Raw genomic sequence first — 19589 nt, 5'->3', positions numbered from 1 at the left:
GCTGTGGGGGTGAGACCCGTGCAGACACTGGGAGAATGTGGAAACTCTACTCGGGCCGGGATTCGAACCTGGGACCTCAGCGCCATAGGCAGCAATGCTAACCACTGTGCCACCATGCTGCCCATTAATGCTTTACTAATGGGCTTTCCAAGAACAGTCAGAGAGGAGGTGACGCATAGTGATTTTTTTTTCATAGTTTTCCTTTTATACTTGGAGGAGAAGTATTTGCCCTGCAGTTGTTGCTATCTCCTCTGTGTTTAAGTGGAGCTTTTAATTGTGGAAGAGAATTGGAGAGGCAAGGCTCTAAGTTGTTGCTGCAGAGCTGGGAAAAGGTTTACTTGTCCAAATTAATCTCTATATGTTGGCTTGCTTCCAGCTCAGAACATCTGATGCTATTAAAATAATGGATGCGCACTGTTATGCGGTTTGCTGCTGTGATACATTTAAAGCTGCGTTCGGTGACCATTATCCTCAATCCTCTTCTGTTTAACTGGGAAGATTAGCATTGACACCGGAGTTGTTTCATGGCTGCAAGTTTCAATTTTGAAAGGAGCCTTGTATTTGAACTCTCGTCGTGTCTCCAGGAGAATTTACTGAAATGGTAAGAAATTTCTGCCGGCAGCTTAAATACTCACGACAAAGTATTGGCAACGATGGGGCTGCTCGGGCCGGTGTTGGTGGCAGAAAAGAAATCCGAGCGAGACTTGTTTTGGTGGGGGTGGAGAGGCGAAACACAGAACGAGCAAAATGATGTGTTTGGAATTGGGTGTGTTGTGGAAGATTGAAGGCTGGGTGCAATGTGGCAAATGTGTTTGAAGTTACTGTATATGATCCAGTTAGAATCATTAATTCTCTTTGGTTTGCTTTTAAGTCAGTTCAGACTGTCCCAAGGAGAAAACCAACACCATGTTTCTAAGTTTTGACGTGCTTTATTGTTTGTACATGTTTGTAAGAGAAGTTTTTGCATTTTCTAAAGTGAATTTTATAGTCCATTTGAGGATGGGCCTCTTTTGTACCAAGCAATGGAATTTATTGCAAACTAATGTAATGATTTATTTTCTTTTACCAGAAACTACTAAGCCTGTTGCAGTATGAGCCATGGGGTACGACGTCAATCGGTTTCAGGGCGAGGTGGATGAAGATTTGATTTGTCCGATTTGTAGCTGGGTTTTGGAAGAGCCTGTGCAAGTGAGTAAACTATTTGGGATGGTTGAGGTGGAATTGGGTTGTGTGGAGGGATCTCAAATGATCTTGGTGCCCAAATCTTTTTTTTTTCTCTCTCTCTCAATCTGCAAACTATTCGACTGTGGGGGGCATCACAAGCTATGCCTGATCATGCAAGCGCATTTATTTTTTTTCAAATATTTTTATTCTCCATTTTCTTCAAAGTTTACACCCCACCAGCAAGCAGTAAATGGTAACAAATTGACTAAGTAAATTCCCTTAACAACAACAACGATCTCAACCTCCCGCCATCCCAAACAACGACCCACCTGAAACTATAAGCATCAAATACAACAAACCCTCCCACGGTGGGACAAACCAAGGAGAATAAAGAAAAAGGAATTGGGAATGGCCTATGGTCACTGTTGACCTATAAGAGTCCCCCCACCCCCCTTAATATTCAATGCCATCCAATCCCCGAAAGAGTACCGTAAATGACACCCACGCATTGCAAGCCCCCCCCATCATCGATCCTCCCCTCCACATCCTCTTACAAAACTCCTCCCCCCCAACCTCTGTTCCTCCCCTCTCTCCCCCCCCCCCCCCCCCCCCCCAAACTTTCCACCCCGGCTAGACTCATCGGAACCTGTTCTGCCAGGCTCCGATGGCTGCAGGTCCCCCCACACCCACCTCACTCCCGTTTACTGGCCGGCTTAAACCGGCCAGCGTGGAGGCCCCCGCCCGGGTCCCTTTTCCCCCTTGCCCGGTCCCAGGAAAACCAAGAAATCCCCTTCAGCGCACAACCTCCGCATTCGCACCTAAGCTCCAAAGAACCATCGTTGCAAGTGAAAGTCCCCTCTCTTCCCTTGTCCAAGTATATACAACGTTGGCTCATTTAGCACATACACCAGCCGCAGTGAAAAAATACAGCTACATGAGGCTACATCGGTACATGACCACTTCTCAATTCAGCCACAGTCCTTCTGCCTTCGCAAATTCCTCTGCTGTTTCCGAAATAAAAGTCCTTGGCTTTGTAGGTCACACTCAACTTAGCTGGGTATACTATGCCACCCTGCACCATACTGATGTACAGGGCCCTCTTCACCCGGCTGAAGGCAGCCTGCCTCCTCGCCAGCTCCACCGTAAAGTCCTGATATATGCGTATACCAACTCCAGCCCACTGCACCACCCGCTTCTGCTTGGCCCAGCACAGGACCACCTTCTTCATGCTGTACCTACGGAAGCACAGAGTCACTACCCTTGGCGGCTCACTCTCCTTTGGTACAGGCCTCCGCGACCGATGAGCCCAATGCAGTTCATATCGGGAGGGATCATCCCCCTCCCTGAATAGCTTCGCCAGCATCGTGGCAAAATACTCAATTGGCCTTGGGCCTTCCACTCCTTCGGGAAGACCCACAATCCTTCGATTCTGTCGCCTGGATCTGTTTTCCAAGTCATCCGTTTTGGCTTGCAGACCCTTGTTGATCTCTATCACCTTCCGCATCTCCTTCCCCATCGAGGTAATTTGATCATCGTGCTGCAATAATGTCTCTTCCACTTCCTTCAGCGCCTCACCTTGCTCCCGCACCTCCGCCAGTGCGCTCAATACTGCCGCCCTCACCGGGATCGCCTCCTCCACCAGCACTTTCGATACCGCCCCCATCTCCTTCCTCATCGCCTCCATGTGCTTTGTGAACTGCCTTTCTAGTTCCGCGGCCATCACCGTAGTCATTTCCTCAGCCGTGGGCAATGCGGCCTCCCCTGGTGCCCCAGCCTCCACTTTCCTTGCCATCCCTGCGGTGACCTTTCCACTTCCCGATGGACTTTCAGCTGCTTTTTCCACGGCCGTTTGTTTTTTTTTTACTTGTTTTCGATATTTCCCTTCACTGTGCCTTCTCCCTGCTTTTGCCTCTGTTGCCCCTGGGACCGGGCGTTAAACCCCGGAAATGCTGTTCCCGAACGGGAGCCCTCCAATGTGCGAGCCTCCCGCCCGCCAGGGTAAAATAGTGAGCAGTTCGCAGAGGAGCTATCGGACTCTGAAGCGCCGTTCACGCTAGCTCACCTGACCATGTTATCTGAAATCCTCCTTGTATTTCTAATGTTTGGTTCAAGGTATAGGGTTTTAAAAGGAGTTTGGGCTGCAAATAGGGACGTACTGTCCATCAGATCTCCTTGGGATCTATTGGTGCAGGGTTGGAATGACTGCAGCTGTGCTGCGTCAGAAATCTGCATGGTCAGGAGATTAATGGAATGCTTCCTACGTTGCAGAGCCGTATAAAATCTCTCTGAAGTTTTAAATAGAAATCATAGCTTTGTGATTCAAGTGACTCTCGAGCTCCCACGGTCCTGTGTAATACTCGAACACTTAAACGGACTGGGTAGGCGGGGGGGAGGTGGTAAACGGACTGGGTAGTTTGGGGGGGGGGGGGGTGTGGAGTGGAGTGGAGGAGACAATAGAAGAACTGCCAGTGCTCAAATGCACAATAGTTTGGTCAGCATCTGAGGGGAGAAAAGTGAGGTTAACCTTCTAAGCACCGAACTGGACTCTTCTGGATCGTACAGTCCAGCTTCTCCACGTTAACCATAGCCAGTTGTGGGGGTTGATGTGTACAAGTGCTTACTGAATGCAGTGAGATCTGTTGGAGGCAGAATTAGTCGGGCTCCTTTAGATGGGTTATTCAGTGGGTGAATCAGCCATGCTGGCCATAATCTCTGATTTGATCCCTGTTCTTGGCTAGGGCAGGGGTGCCATGTTTTGTCCCTCCCCTTTAGTTGGGGAGGGAGCAGCAGATTAGACTTCTTCCAGTTTCCTCACCTCCTGGTAGCAGTGTACATTTGTTGCATGAGACTAGGGCTGGGATCAGCTGTACTTGCAGCTCTCCTTGTTCTCAAATAGCTGACTGATACTCCCTTGCGAGCCTCGCTTACTCCGTCTATTTCTTGTATTATGAATTGTATGATTTCAATCTCGGTCTACAGTATGTTTGTCGAGAAGCACTCTCTCGCGTCTGCTAATTTCCTGCCCCCTCCACTGCTTTAGTGGATTGTGGTAAGTGTGCACCTCTTATTGACTAATGTAGAGGCCCGATTTTGTGTGACTTTTGGAGGCGATTAGGGGAATTTTATGTCCTTTATTTAATAAATTAGTTTTTTGGGGGGGGGGGGGGGGGGGAGAATGAGCAGCATTGAAATAAGCATTGGCAGCAACATTTCAGAATTACCCCTTGAATCTTCTGCCTTGTGAATTGGCAGTGTAGTGCTAGACTTGCTAATTATTGAACACAACAAGCTTTCTATTTATGGAATTGTGGTGATGTATAATGGCGTGGCGATGTGTCGCCGTTTCAAATGAATGGCATGCACCGACTTGAGAGAGGAGGGGAATTAGTGGCAGGAACGTACGGTCCATGACCAATTAGCAGCAGCATTATTTGGATTCCAAGATTTGCAGCCAGATCGGAATGAAGGACATTAACCTGAGTGACGAGTGCCGTTTTGCGAGCACAATATTAATGTATTGGAGCTGAGCGTATGACAGACAAGAGTGAAGAAGAAGAAATGGACAAAACTACCCTTTGTTGACAGCGAGGAAGCCTTGTAATGTTCCCGGGTGAGAGCCTTGATAGTTTTGTGTGTCTCCGTTCCAGGATGCAGATATGAGCCAAGAAGGGGAGGCAAAGAGTTGATGTGTTTTAAGAGGAAATCTGATTTTTAATGAAGCTCATTGAGTTTGATATTTATCCTAGTTGGCTAACTACTGCTGCAAGTTTTTAAACTGGTTGACGGAGGGTTAATCCAATCTTCTGAACTGGATAAATGCTGTTTTGCAAACAACATTGTGAAGAGGCGATTGGGCCTCATCTCTGAAGTCTCCTCGTAGTCTTTGTGGTTTCCCCATCCCACTGTGGTCCTGTGTAACTGTAATTTTCAAATTGGTACAGATCCACTAGCTTTGTTTAATCCCAACGAAGAGATGCATGATAGATTTGATGAGGCAGCTTTAAAGAGGATTACGGGAGCAACTGCGAGCTCCAAATGGTACTTTGATACTAGCTGCATCATAAAAATTGGCAACTTGACAATGCCGCAGATGTGTTTTTTTTTTTAACCTTGAATTTGATTAAAGGAACTTCACCTCTGGCCAGTGTACATCTCCATACTTACTGAGGAAGATTGTAGGGGTGGCAGCAGATTGAGTTTCTTTGTGCTGTCTGATTTTGGCAATCTATACGTTTCCTCATGACATCATCTGGATTTATAGCCATGCATGCTTGTGAAGCATTTCTGTTTTTATTGAATAGAGCCGGAGTGCGCTTAAATTGGGTCACCGCAAATTGGATTTCCAGATGACTGGTGCTGTCTTGTTTATTTGTTCTCTCTTTCGTCGGTTCATATGCCGTCTCCTCTGCTCTCTCCTAGGCGCCACACTGTGAGCATGCGTTTTGCAATGCCTGCATCACCCAGTGGTTCTCCCAGCAGCAGACCTGCCCTGTGGATCGCAGCGTGGTTACCCTAGCCCACCTTCGACCTGTCCCCCGCATCATGCGGAACATGCTGTCCAAACTGCAGATCACCTGCGACAACGCCAGCTACGGCTGCACGGCTGTGGTGCGGCTTGACCAGTTGACCTCTCACCTTAACGATTGCGAGCACAATCCAAAGCGCCCTGTGACGTGTGAGCAGGGATGCGGGTGAGTTTCTCAACTACTTTCACCTATGCAGCACAGTCAAACCTTCAGACCCCTGTTCCGGTGCTCATGTATGTTTTTTTTTATTTGGGTGAATAAATTTAGAATCTAGTGTTGATACGGAGCGATGTGCCTCAAGAAGGTGCCAGCTCTGATCTCTGGCTTGTTCTGAGTTCGTCCGTCTTGGCCACTGCAGTGGGGAGGTGTGACCAGTAACCATGCTGGCTTTTTGGCAAAGGGATGGCAGAGCGGAGGAGTTAGCGACTGGGTACTCTGGCTCATGCCTGAAGAACTATGGACAGTGTGATAGCACAGTGGTTAGCACAGTTGCTTCACAGCTCCAGGGTCCCAGGTTCAATTCCCAGCTTGGTTCACTGTCTATGCGGAGTCTGCACGTTCTCCCCGTGTCTGCGTGGGTTTCCTCCGGGTGTTCCGGTTTCCTCCCACAGTCCAAAGATGTGCTGTTAGGTGGATTGGCTATGGTAAATTGCCGTTGGTGTCCAAAATTACCCTTAGTGTTGGGTGGGGTTACTGGGTTATTGGGATAGGGTGGAGGTGTGGGCTTGGGTAGGGTGCTCTTTCCAAGGGCCGATGCAGACACGATGGGCTGAATGGCCTCCATCACTGTAAATTCTGTGAATGGTCACTTGAATGTAAGATGCCCAGTAATTTCTTGGGAATTGGGAAAGAAAACTGACAATTTTTGTCACACTTTGTGTTTTTTGTCTGATGATTTAATGTGCCTTTATCCCCTTCTGGGTGGATGTTGACTCTGGTGGGATGGGGCAGCAGGGTGGCACAGTGGTTAGCGCTGCTGTCTCACGATGCCGAGGTCCCAGGTTCGATCCCGGCTCTGGGTCACTGTCCGTGTGGAGTTTGCACATTCTCCCCGTGTCTGCGTGGGTTTCGCCCCCACAACCCAAAGATGTGCAGGGTAGGTGGATTGACCATGCTAAATTGCTCCTTAATTGGGAAAAATGAATTGGGTACACTAAAATAAAATAAAAAGATCTGGTAGGGTGTTCACTGGGTGCTGAAATAGGAGGAATGCTCTCCTTCCTCGCCTTCACAATCCACCCAGTCAGTCAGAGGCCACTTTTCCCCACTTGGTTGATGCTCTCCTTGTGCCAAGGAGGAAATAAAAATGTCAGGGCCAGCTCATTTCTACATGTTAATTTAGCATTGCAATCTGCTTACACACTACACCATTGCCATGGAAGATGTATCCCCCTTCTCCACAACACCGAATGAGTGCTTATCTTGGCCGTGCTGATTTAATGAAAGTGCCCATGAGCAACGAGCTGGACATTGAAAGGGATGAGAATTTGTGCGTCGGGAGTGGGCCCGTGTTCTCGTGCACCCTTTATTCAGTCGCAGGGACTGCAAATCCTGTTGACTTCGTGATTGCTGATACCTAGTCATTTGTAGAGTGAGGGCAACTTTGAAATGAAAAGGAGGATGGGGATAAAATCCGGACAGCAATTCTTGGAAGCGCCTTCAGCTGCTTGGTTAGATCCAGTGTGGCCCTCATGATAGCTTTTTTAGCTGGCATAGTTAGTTCCTTTTGCTGGTGTGTTCGTGACAAACTACGGTATTGGGATGCAAATAAATATTTTTTTTAAAAAAGTTTTACCATCAAAGTCACTCAAACGAATGCAAAACGTTTGCTCAGTTTGGCCTTGTTGGCGAGACCTGGATGTCCTTCTTTGGGTTAATGTTTTGAATAAGTACATAATGATGTTCATAGAATTTACGGTGCAGAAGGAGGCCATTCGGCCCATTGAGTCTGCACCGGCTCTTGGAAAGAGCACCCTACCCAAGGTCCACACCTTCACCCTATCCCCATAACCCAGTAACCCCACCCAACACTAAGGGCAATTTATCGTGGCCAATCCACCTACCCTGCACATCTTTGGACTGTGGGAGGAAACTGGAGCACCCGGAGGAAACCCACGCAGACACGGGGAGAATGTGCAAACTCCGCACAGACAGTGACCCAAGCCAGGAATCAAACCTGGGACCCTGGAGCTGTGAAGCAACTGTGTTAACCACTATGCTACCGTGCTGCCCTAATTTAGCAAATTACCTATAGCGCTCAGGACTCAACAATGTTTGCTCCTGCTGCCACTCGCTGTGCGCAGTTTAACTTGCGCACCACAATAATGTGGCCCCAGTGATTTAACCTAGAATTAGCAAAATACTGTGGATGCTGGAGTCTAAAACAGAAACCAAAAACGCTGGAAAAACTCAGCCGGTATGGCAGCATCTGTAGAGTGAGAAAACAATGCTCGAGTCTGTTTGACTCTTCATCACAACTAAAAGGAGGGAAAATGTGTTGGAAAAATTATTGTAGCTGGGCGAGATTGCACAAGATGTAGCAAACTTCCAGATGGCCCTGTGTGCGATTGTGTGTGTGTGTGTACAGAAGCTACATTGGAAGATGAGGTGCTGTTCCTCCAGCTTGCATTGGGCTTCACTGAAGCATTGCAGCAGGCCAAGGACAGAGACGTGGGTGACAAATTGAAGGAGATGATTGCAGTCACAAGGTGCAACACCTGTCCCTTTACCTCCTCCCTCCTCACTATTCAAGCTCCCAAACGCTCCTTTTAGGTGAAGCAGCGTTTCACTTGCACCTCCGCTGCTCCCAATGTGTCCCCTCTACATTGGGGAGACTAAACGCAGACTGAGTGACCGCTTTGTGAAACCCCTTTGCTCGGTCCGCAAGCATGACCCCAGCCTTCCTGTTGCCATTTTAACTCCGCATCTTGCTCTCCTTGGCCTGCTGCAATACTCCACCTTTCTCCTTCACCGTAAACCTTCTTTTTAATACCCCATACATTTATTATCTCAATGCACACGCACACATACCTGTCTCTTGCTCTTCAATGTGCTACATCTTGTTGCAATCTGTCCCAGCCACGGTGATTTAGCCTAACTCGATATTAAAACCTCCATGGAAATTTAGCTCACAGGCAGAAAATTCAGCTACTGAGCTGGAGGCACGACGACAGAATCGCTTTACGCAGTAAATGGTCTGTTTAAACCGAGTCTCCACACATAAACAACTCCCTGTCCAAAGCTACTGATTTTTAAGAGCAGGGTAATTTCTTCAGCAAAATGCAACGAGTGGAGGTTAGTAACAAAATTCATAACGTACAAGCTTCACAGACGGGGCCCATCAATCCTGCCATAAATTACAATAACTGGACCATAACTGTGGGCAGCACGGTAGCATGGTGGTTAGCATAAATGCTTCACAGCTCCAGGGTCCCGGGTTCGATTCCCGGCTGGGTCACTGTCTGTGCGGAGTCTGCACATCCTCCCCGTGTGTGCGTGGGTTTCCTCCAGGCGCTCCGGTTTCCTCCCACAGTCCAAAGATGTGCGGGTTAGGTGGATTGGCCATGCTAAATTGCCCGTAGTGTCCATAAAAGTAAGGTTAAGGGGGGGGGGCTGTTGGGTTACGGGTATAGGATGGATACGTTGACTTGAGTAGGGTGATCATTGCTCGGCACAACATCGAGGGCCGAAGGGCCTGTTCTGTGCTGTACTGTTCTATGTTCTATGGCTAAAGCCACCTTTCCCCCCCACAATTATGTAATCTTCCAGGAGAGGCAAAAAAGTACAGGAAAAAAATCCATGGGCAAAAGGATGGGGGGTGGGGAGACGACATTCTAAATTCCTCTCCAAACTCCCTCGGGCGATTGGAAATGAAACGTTTATGTGAAGGGTACATGTTCTGCTCGGTGCTGTTTTGGTAAGAATGCTTAATCCACTGGCGTGTTTTGACTTTTGCCCAGTGATAGCATTTGCTGCTGAGACAGTAGGTCGGAGGTTCAGGCCCTTCTCCCGGACCGTGGCACGTATTTCACTGCACTGTTCGAAGAAGCGATGGGGAGATTACTTGTCTTCCTAGTCAACTGTCATCTCTCAACCCACAACAAAAACTGGTCGTTCATACAGGCTATCACCGTGTAAATGACTTCAATCTGTCAATGCCTTGGGGAATCCTCATGTTTTTTAAATGCAAGTTATTTAATTCTTGGACAAATTTAAAATGACAAATGATGCCGATTAGAAAATTTACCCTTCCGGTATTGCTCGAGGGAGGGTTTCTACTGTTCTATTTTATCTCTATCCTCTTTCCTTTCAGATTAGAAATGCCCAAAGATGAACTACCAAACCACAACTGTACCAAACACCTTCGCACTGTGGTGCTTCAGCAACAGGGGAAGATCGCAGAGCTGGAGAAAGCTTCAGCGGAACATAAACATCAGCTGGCAGAGCAGGTGGGTGCTTGCTGGCAGCTGACCCAGAAAGGCTAGCAGAACATTACCCCCGGGGCAGTAAAGGTTTGGATTTTCCATATTGGTTCCTTATTGTTACCTGTTAACCATTTAGTGGTGGAAATGTCTTCCTACTTTCCTTCCCCCTTCCCATCCCACCTCCATTCGTTCCCCTCCTCCCGGAAAAGCAATCATCCCTTTTTTTTTAAAGTATGGGCCTCACAACTTAAACGTTCACCTTTAAAAACGCATATTGCTTATGTTGGCCGAAACGTCAAATAGCTAATGTATGCTGGGAGTGATGGAATGGTAAATGCTCTCATTATTTCTGGCAGGAACGGCTGTGATATTGTATTGAGAAATATATTTGTGTATTTTTTTAAAAATGCAATCATCCCAAAATGTGGTGCTCTTGAGGTCTTTTGGGTTGTTTGCTGAAGGACTTGCACTCTGGTATGTCAAAGATTGAAGCATAAAGTGCTGACCTGTAGCTCTGTGGGGCTCACAATTGGCGCCTGCACGTAACTGTGCGGAGATGAATTCTGGCTTGAGAGGAGTCCAGTTTAAGTTTGCATTTCCACTGCAACTGGGGCATCTGTGCGAGGCTATTGCACTTCATTCCAGCGCTAAACCTGTAGCGCAAACACCGTCAGGACGCAATCAGACACGAGAGCAAATCCAAGCAAGTTTCTTCTAGGGAGGTGTGTGGGTCATTGGGAATTCTACAGGAAAGCAGTTCAAAATGTGTTAATAGCCAGTTGGTTTTTATATGGTTTCTCTCTGGCTGAGGGAGTCAGCAAGTGTGCAGAGCGGAGTGTCAAAAGCAATTTGCGCTTTGCAGCAAGTGACATGCTCCTATGTGACTCTCTTTTATGCAGCATCTTGATTGTGAGGGAACCATTAATCACGCACATAAATTTCATTATCCCCAGTCACATTTTAATGCCTCTTCCAACTGAAAGGAATCTTGAAATCTGTTTCCATTTATCCGTGTTTCTTGTACACTTGTTTTCACTCTTTCTAAACACTTTTGATTGAATCCAACATTCTTATCGTGCTACCTTTGCTATGCTGGCCATCTTGTTCGCACACATGCACCCGTTATCAGTGGGCACCAGATGTAGTAAATGGTCTGATATTTTGAAGACTATGGGATAGGTTCTTTTGTGTAACCACACCAGTTGACCGATAGGGGACACACATTTTCCTATGATGGGTAGAACCCCATGTAATTAATACTGACGTCAACAGACTTGGTAGGTCCCAGGTTCTCACTCCAAGTTGGCAGGCGCTATGGTTTTTCTAATTTTCCCGGACACTCCTGGACTAGCGAAGGATGCCAAGCTCCTGATTGTGAGGGAAATCGCATAGCTTGCAAATCCACATGGTCACAAGGGGCAAAAGCTTGAGGTCTGCGCAAAAGATGCGGGAGAAAGGAATAGAGGGATAAGCTGATTTGGGGGCAGCGGTTAGGTGAGGTAAGGTGGGAGGCGGCTTGTGTGGAGCCTTAACACAAGCATATGCCAGTTGGGCTGAATGGCCTCGGTTTTTTTTGTGTGCTTCTAACCATGGAGGTTCCGTGGCATTTTGGGCCATTTTCCTTAATGAAAATATGTCTCCTGAAGAAAATTAAAATAAAGAGCTGGCAACACCCAGCAGGTCTGTCAGCATCTGAGAAAAGACAGATTATTGACGATCATTGATGAACTGTGTGTGTGTGTGTTTTCCTTACTTTGCAGAAACGAGACATTCAACTTTTGAAAGCGTACATGAGGGCTATCCGCAGTGCAAACCCAAACCTACAGAACCTGGAGGAAACCATTGAGTACAATGAGATCCTAGAGTACGTTTCCATTCAGTTTCTTGTCCTTTTTCCTCCTGCCTTGCACCAGTCTGTGATTTAAGTAGGGAGACTGTGTCTTCTTTCCAGGTCTCCGCTGCTGTGCCATCTCCTGCTGGGAGATGGATAAGAAATATGAGCTGCCCGTATTTTCTAAGCTGGTAATAGTCTTTGAGTTAATTTCATAAATATACTTTTGTTCTGTAGCTGCACCCTTGAATTTTACAATTTCAAATATTTAAATGTTGGCTAAATTAAGATACTGAAGCAGGGCTCTATTCAGACTTGAGTCCATTCTTTAAATCCAGTACTGAGGCGGGAGTCAAAGTCCAATGTTGGCCTGTCATTGTGTAAATATAGACCATTCACTAAACGTCCCAAAAACATCTTGGGTGTTGGCTCAGTGGGTAGCAAGAAATCAAAGCTTTCCAATGCAGTACTGAGGCTCCATCTGCCCACCTAGGTGCACGTGAGATCCCGCTATACTATTTTAAAGAAGAACAGGGTTGGGGGGGGTTGGCCTGTTGGCCACTCCCATATTTTCCCCTCCGTCGACATCACGGAAAAGGATTATCTGGTCATTATTGCATTCCTATCTGCGCGCAAATTGGTGGCTGCATTTCCCATGTTGCAACAGTAACTACGCTTCAAAAATCCTTCATTATCTGTTTAAAAAGTGCTTTAGGGACACCCTGAGATCACACGAGGCTCTATATAAATACAGATGTTTCCATTTGCAGAGATTTTAGCTCAAAATCTAGGCCAACACTGAGGGAGTGCGGAACTGTTGGGAGGTGCCATCTTTTGGATGAAATATTAAATCATGTGGGTAAAAAGATCCCATGGTGTTATTTGAAGCAGCAGTGGGGAGTTCTTCTCCCCCCCCCCCCCCCCCCCTCCCCCAATATCCTGGCATCAATGTTGACCCCTCAACTAGTATCACTTTAAAACAAAAACTGCTCATTATCACATTGCTGTTTATGGGAGCTTGCTTTGCGCAAATTGGCTGCTGCATTTCCTACATTACAACAGTAACTTGTGTTTCATTGGCAGTAAAGTGCTTCGGGATGTCCTGAAGCCTTTGAAAGCTGCTAATCTTATTGATTCAGGAGCAGTCTTTCTAATGTTCGCCAGCCGATCATTTTGGACACTTTTTTTTTTCCAATCCTTTCGCGATCTCCATGTCCATGAAGTTAGATCAGGAGCTAACCGCCACCGCTATATAAATGACGTGGGCACTTAAAAGCGAAACGCTCCATTCAATTGTCTTTGAGAGTTGAAAGGGTGGTGGAAGGAATGATTAACTTGCCCACAGTACTATATATCTCAAGGTAGTGGTGACCTCACCAGCTCGAGTAAGGAGGGTTAAAGGGTGACCAACAAGGAAAAAGTGAAACTATTAAAATCGGCTCCTAGGACTTCTGATGTCATCACCTGCATGTGAGCCCCAGAAAGGAGGGGATTGGGGCAGGGCAGCACTTGGGTGCATTTCTTTGCAATAGCTGGGAACAGACTAGCTGCCCCGTGAGCTACTGGACATGCACAGCCTGCGATGTAAAGCGTGTGTGTCGGAGGTACTGTCTTTCCGTTGAGAGTTTTTGAGGGTCAATCTGCCCAGGTGGACAGAGAAGATCCCACGGGCACAATTTGAGGAGTAGGGAAGTTCTCCTGGTGTCCTGGCCAATATTTATCCTTCAACTGACCACTTTTTAAAAACAAAAATAAATGGATATTGGCTCATTATCACATTGCTGTTTGTGGGAGCTTGCTGTGCGCAAAATGGCTGCTACACTGCCCGTGTTACAACAATGGCTGCGCTTTTAAAAAAGTTCCTCATTGGCTGTAAAGCACTTTGGGGCGCTCTGAGGTGGTGAAAGGCAAGGCTTTCTTTTCCTCTTCTTTCATACTTCCGTCTATTGCCGAGAGCAGCACAAGTGGTTAGCACTGTGACTTCACAGCGCCAGGGTCCCAGGTTCGATTCCCCACTGGGTCACTGTCTGTGCGGAGTCTGCACGTTCTCCCCGTGTCTGCGTGGGTTTCCTCCGGGTGCTCCGGTTTCCTCCCACAGTCCAAAGACGTGCAGGTTAGGTGGATTGGCCAATGATAAATTGCTCTTAGTGTCCAAAAAGGTTAGGAGGGGTTATTGGTTACGGGGATAGGGTGGAAGTGAGGGCTTAAGTGGGTCGGTGCAGACTCAATGGGCCGAATGGCCTCCATCTGCATGTTCTATTTGGGTACATGGCCTCACTTCAAAAATAACCAGGAAAATCGAAATAAAGTTGTGAAGTCAGTTGACTGCAGGGAAGCCTGTTTTAGGTTTTGTGGCGTTGGGAGCAACCTGTCCGTTAGCTTCTGAGCTGTGGCAGGATGCAATCTCCATGCAGCCATTTCAGCTGGAGCAGGGCACTTGTCACATCGCTGCACCCTGCCCCCAGATAGGTCAGGATGCAGCCATCTGCAGCTGCTTATGCAGCCCCGCCCCCTTACCTGAATCAGGATGTGAGGGTGCAAGGGGGGAAAGAAACATTTGTGCTCTGTCCATCATCTCAATTGCAGAGCTTAGTTGACGGTGGCTTTTGTTTGTTTTGTTAAATAAAATGCACTCGTTACCTGAATGGTATCTTCTGTGTTGTAGGTGGGTCAATTCACTGCAACCTGCTAGAGTAACCCGCTGGGGTGGCATGATCTCCACCCCTGATGCAGTTCTGCAAGCAGTCATTAAACGGTCTCTCATAGACAGCGGGTGCCCAATGTCCATAGTCAATGACCTCATCGAAAACGCACATGAGAGGAACTGGCCTCAGGGTCTGGCCACCTTAGAGACTCGTCAAATGAACCGCAGGTACTACGAGAACTATGTAGCTAAACGAATCCCAGGGAAGCAGGCAGTGGTGGTAATGGCGTGCGAGAACCAGCACATGGGAGAGGACATGATCATGGAGCCTGGTTTGGTGATGATCTTTGCTCACGGCGTGGAGGAAATCTTTTAAAACAACACACGTGTGTTCAGTTTTGTCTGAATGAAGTTCCTAATGAGAAGAAAGCAAGCAAGACTTGGGCCTTGCGCTAACTAAATATCTTCAGTGAAAACCGAATTCTACGCAGCGGCTTCTCACCAAATTGCATTATGGACTGTTTGACCAACGGCTTTTGTGCAGCTCGAGAACTGGCTTCAAGAATGAGAGCTCGCAGCTCACAAAACATTAGTCCCAACTTTTTTTTTGTATTTATTCTCCCAAGAGTAAAACACTAAAGACAGGAAGTACAATTCTGATGTCCATTCCGTGTGAGCAAGCTAATATCTGTGGCGCCATTTCACTTTACCGGCAGTGGTTTGAGTTCTGCTCTGATACCTGATTTTCACGTTTGTTTCGTTCCCTGTTTCAAACAGAAAATTAGTAAAGGACAATATTTCTATTGTAGTAGCTGCTGTTATACTGTGGTCGAATATACAATGCAAAAGTGTTTCTGTCATCATTTTGAGGGAAAGGTCTTTTTGAGGTTGCTCTTGTCAGAGCAGAGCTCACAGACAAACTGAAAAACAAAAAGATTTTAGTGCTGTATGTACTACATGGCTTAATATCCACTAAAGCAACTCTGATTTGCTGCAAAAACTGTCTATTCAGGCATGATCAAAAGCCCTTTCTGCAAAACCTAATTGGAACATGGAGTGATCTGTGGAATGTGAACAATCGGCTGATGTGTGTTTTTTTTTTAGGTGACTTTGCAGGGGTCATGATGAACTGAATTTGTAACCGCTACAGGGCAAGGCAATTGCATTCATTTTTTTTGGGGGGGGGAGGGGGTTGTTTTACCTTGAACCAATGCCAACATTTAACCAAAATCCGACCTTTTTGTTTTTGCATTTGCCTTGAATTGTTAAACCTGATGTCCAATGAGGTTTGTGCAAGAATGGCCAAAATTGGAGTGAATAACATCCGGTGGGAGGGAATATTGGGCCCAAAAAAAAAGTTATCCTGTGACGAATCCTGCTTTTAAAAATCCTGGAAGTATTTTATTCGCGATCTCGTTTTTGAGACGCTCTACAAATACCTGATTACGTGAGACTGTGTGAGATACATTTTGTTCATGTAAACTATAAGAGAGACCCAGCTCTTCTCCTCTGTCTAGGTATTGTGTGGTGTATGATTGCAGGCCTCAAAAAGCTAGAATAAAGGCTGCACTAGTGCAGAATTTCAAAAATGCATGTGACTGAAAGATATCCTAGAAAGCCTGAGTATAACTTGTATATTTAAAAAATATTTTATTCACTTGGCTTCAATTCTCTCGATTACATGACTGAACTAGGTAGCAGTACTTTGGTAACTGTACCTAATGTAGGACTTTTTAAACCTGATTCCAAATGGGGGTTGCCCCCTTTCCTGCCGCACATTATTCGATTTGACCCAAAGCAGCTAAGAATGACCACACCAATTGCCAAAGGCAACAGGTTTGGAATATGATGCTTCAAATCTTGACTTTGAAGGGGGGGCGGTGCGATGCGGGGGAACATGCTGTGAACTTATAAACTCTAGCTAGAATTTGTGTGTGTACATATTATTTCTGATTAAAATCTTGCAATTTGGTTGGAGTGCTTTTCTTTTTAAATCCACAAAATGAGTCAATTCTGTCCCCAGCATTCAAATGAAGTTTACAAAAGTGTGGAATCCCGTTTGGCCGTTGTTCGGACTTGGAACTGGGTTGGTGATGTTGATTCACTCCCAAGATTTGCTAGATCTGAATTAAGCTTTATCAAAGTCCCTTATGTAGTGTCCCATCCCTTCCAAACTCTAGTGAAATCTAGTCTACAAGTCTTGAATGTATATCATTTTTCAGCACAATATATAGGATATATTGCTTGTTCCAGAAGGGTAAATGTTAGGTTATTTATTTTAACTGTTTTGAGGAGGTTAAAAGAGGACTTTTTAAGTACTTGGGCGACATGAAGGAAAACTCTTTCTATTCTATTTGGGGACTGTACTGAGGAAGATCTGTCCATCCAAAGAACGATCACTGTCCATTGAATCCACTGAAACCTGAAGTGACTAAACTCTTGGCCTCCAGAATTCTGTGTATTGAGAATTTGGTTTCAGCAAGTTGAAAAGCTTTTGCCTCACTTATAGTTTTAATCCGTATAAATATTTTACACTCCGTTAAAAATATGCTTACTTTTGGAGGGCTTATAATATAAGCTTGTGCACCAAAGTTTGCAGTAAGTGACATGGGTTCAGAGGGCAGCACGGTGGCGCAGTGGTTAGCACTGCTGCCTCACAGCACCGAGGACCCAGGTTCGGTCCCGGCTCTGGGTCACTGTCCGTGTGGAGTTTGCACATTCTCTGTGTCTGTGTGGGTCTCACCCCCCGCAACCCAAAGATGTGCAGGGTAGGTGGATTGGCCACGCTAAATTGCCCCTTAATTGGGGTGGGGGGGGGGGAAAAGAATTGGGTACTTTAAATTTCTACGGAAAAAAGTGACATGGGTTCAGCTTGTGACATTCCTTTTGTACATCTAGGGCCTCCATGTTTCTTGACCTCTGTTTCTGCAAGTGACTGGTAACTTCAACTGTACACCGATGCATTAACGACTGGCTTAATTGTTTTGCAACCTGTCTAGGTAGCCGGGCATAGCTTGTTTATCGAAGTGAAACCTCCAGCCAGGCTGGATACTGGCCTTGTTGGCCATGGGCAGAGTGTTCACTCTGGAAATATCTTTTTATTTTCTTCATTATCTCTACATCCTCCCTTCCTGAAATTGAGGCATAAGAGTTTTTTTTTTAAACTACCCTGAGGGGCCTCAATTAAAATGTGTCTTAATACAACCAGAAAAGAGAAAAAGAATCGCCTGGTTATGTATAGAAAGCTATGGTAAAGGTATTGACAAAGAAGCCTGCTTTCGTTTGCATGCTGAGAATTCAGCATAATGACAAAGGAGTTCTAGCCCTGCATCCTGATTTTGGGGTTAAACAACGCCCGCTCTCACTCACTAATTGCTCTTGCTCTCTTTCCTCAAAGAGCAGAGGTGGCAACCCTCTGGTACTTAATTGCCCATTCTACATTTATTGATGGACTATTTCACGGAGGGCATTCCAGACAAGCTTGATCTCTATGTTGTGTGCGTACATCCCAGTTGAGGCTAGCAATCAGGAGAAGCCCAAGTTGTTTAGCTCCTTAAGTCCTCCATAGCGTGAGGATGCGGAGGCCAATTATACCTCCAGTTGCTACCAGGCGGAAATTGACTACCTTGGCTCCGAGCGGGAATTTCACTTCTGATTAAATTGGGGAGGAATGGGATGGCAATCCAGCCTCTTGTAGCTTTCAAGTCACTTACAATGTGATGGATGGAAAAGCAAAATTTGGCCATGCATTAGTCCGTATGGAAGTCTGGTCATTATACATAGAAAATAAAATAGTATTTTAGAAACTGACCTTGCAGCAAAATGAGCAACCTTGTGAAGTTTTTTTTTTATGTTGCTCTGGAAAACAATTTGTGCTTTTTTAATTTTATAAAGATGTGTATTGTCTCCGTGCGCGCCTTTTTAAAGTGGACCTTCTAAGTACACAAGTTATTTTGTGATTGGAGAAGTGTTTGCAGTCCAAAATTGTCTCCTGTAGCTGACTAGTTGTGATGTATTTGAAAAGCTGTGGCACTTGTATTAATGATGATGATCAAAACACTTTTCATAAACTTATCTGTGAAATAAAACTCATAGTATGTAATTGGTCTTGGTGTTTTTGTTTTTCTTTCCAACTTGCACACGAGTCTTGCACCGTCCATGTCTGTCGACCTTTTACTTTGTGCGAGAAGGCAGATGCTAAGATGGATTGTCCTTTCCCCACAACCCTCTGCCAGGAAAGCCTCTTCCAGCTGACCAGTGCAAATCGTTACATTCTGCACCATGCTCTGGTACATCACAGTGGCACTGGCTAACCTGATGGGCTAACTAGTCTTGTCTGTTCAGCTTTTGCATGTTTATCTGCAAAATGTGGTCAAAAAGCACCAAACTAGGATTCCTCCATCTGCTGAGCTGTGATTCTGTGGCTGTTGGCCTCCAATGCTTTGCCCACATAGCGATTCCTTGTTTGTGAAACCCGGATAGTGTGGCAAGTGGTGCCTTCAGAGTTATTAACTCATTGTGAACAGGAGCTGGTTTAGCACCGTGGTAATGCAGAACAAGGCAGCAGCACGGGTTCAATTCCCATACCGGCCTCCCTGAACAGGTGCCGGAACGTGGCAACTTGGGGCTTTTCACAGTAACTTCATTGAAGCCTACTTGTGACGATATTATTATTATTGTTATGACCGTTTTGGAGGGTTGATGGTGCAAATATTCTACCTTCTTGATCTGTTGTATTTGGTGATGTGATTTGTAAAACTGGCCTGGCTACTAGAGTTTTATCAATTGCCCAAACAAGCCTTGAGAAAATGCAAGTTATTATCAGAAATTGAAAACGAATTTTGTCCTCTTTGTAAGGTGCTTGATATCCTCTTAAACTCTGATTAAAATGTGATCCTTTTTTTAATTTTTCCAATTAAGAGGCAATTTAGCGTGGCCAACCACCTACCCTGCACATCATTTTTGGGTTATGGGGGTGAGACCCACGCAGACACTGAGAA

At 46.0% G+C, this 19589-nt stretch overlaps 1 protein-coding gene across 2 annotated transcripts; it reads left to right on the top strand.

The window, feature by feature from the left end:
- The first annotated feature begins 413 nt into the window (after nt 1–413).
- rnf41 (ring finger protein 41) lies at nt 414–18693 on the top strand. 2 transcript variants are annotated; one of them, XM_038786473.1, is made up of 6 exons: nt 414–601; nt 1070–1188; nt 5584–5855; nt 10003–10138; nt 11875–11978; nt 14611–18693. In XM_038786473.1, exons 2-6 carry the CDS (start codon nt 1099–1101, stop codon nt 14963–14965), a joined length of 957 nt encoding a protein of 318 aa, XP_038642401.1. In that variant the 5' UTR covers nt 414–601; nt 1070–1098; the 3' UTR covers nt 14966–18693. The 2 variants fall into 2 exon arrangements, with proteins under 2 accessions (XP_038642401.1, XP_038642402.1); XM_038786474.1 differs by lacking the exons at nt 414–601; nt 1070–1188 and adding an exon at nt 3846–4213.
- Nucleotides 18694–19589: the final 896 nt, after the last annotated feature.

The sequence above is a fragment of the Scyliorhinus canicula genome, chromosome 28 (assembly GCF_902713615.1).
Source record: "Scyliorhinus canicula chromosome 28, sScyCan1.1, whole genome shotgun sequence".
NCBI lineage: Eukaryota > Metazoa > Chordata > Chondrichthyes > Carcharhiniformes > Scyliorhinidae > Scyliorhinus > Scyliorhinus canicula.
The sequence above is the reverse complement of the archived record's forward strand: the minus strand, read 5'-3'. Positions and strand labels throughout refer to the sequence as shown.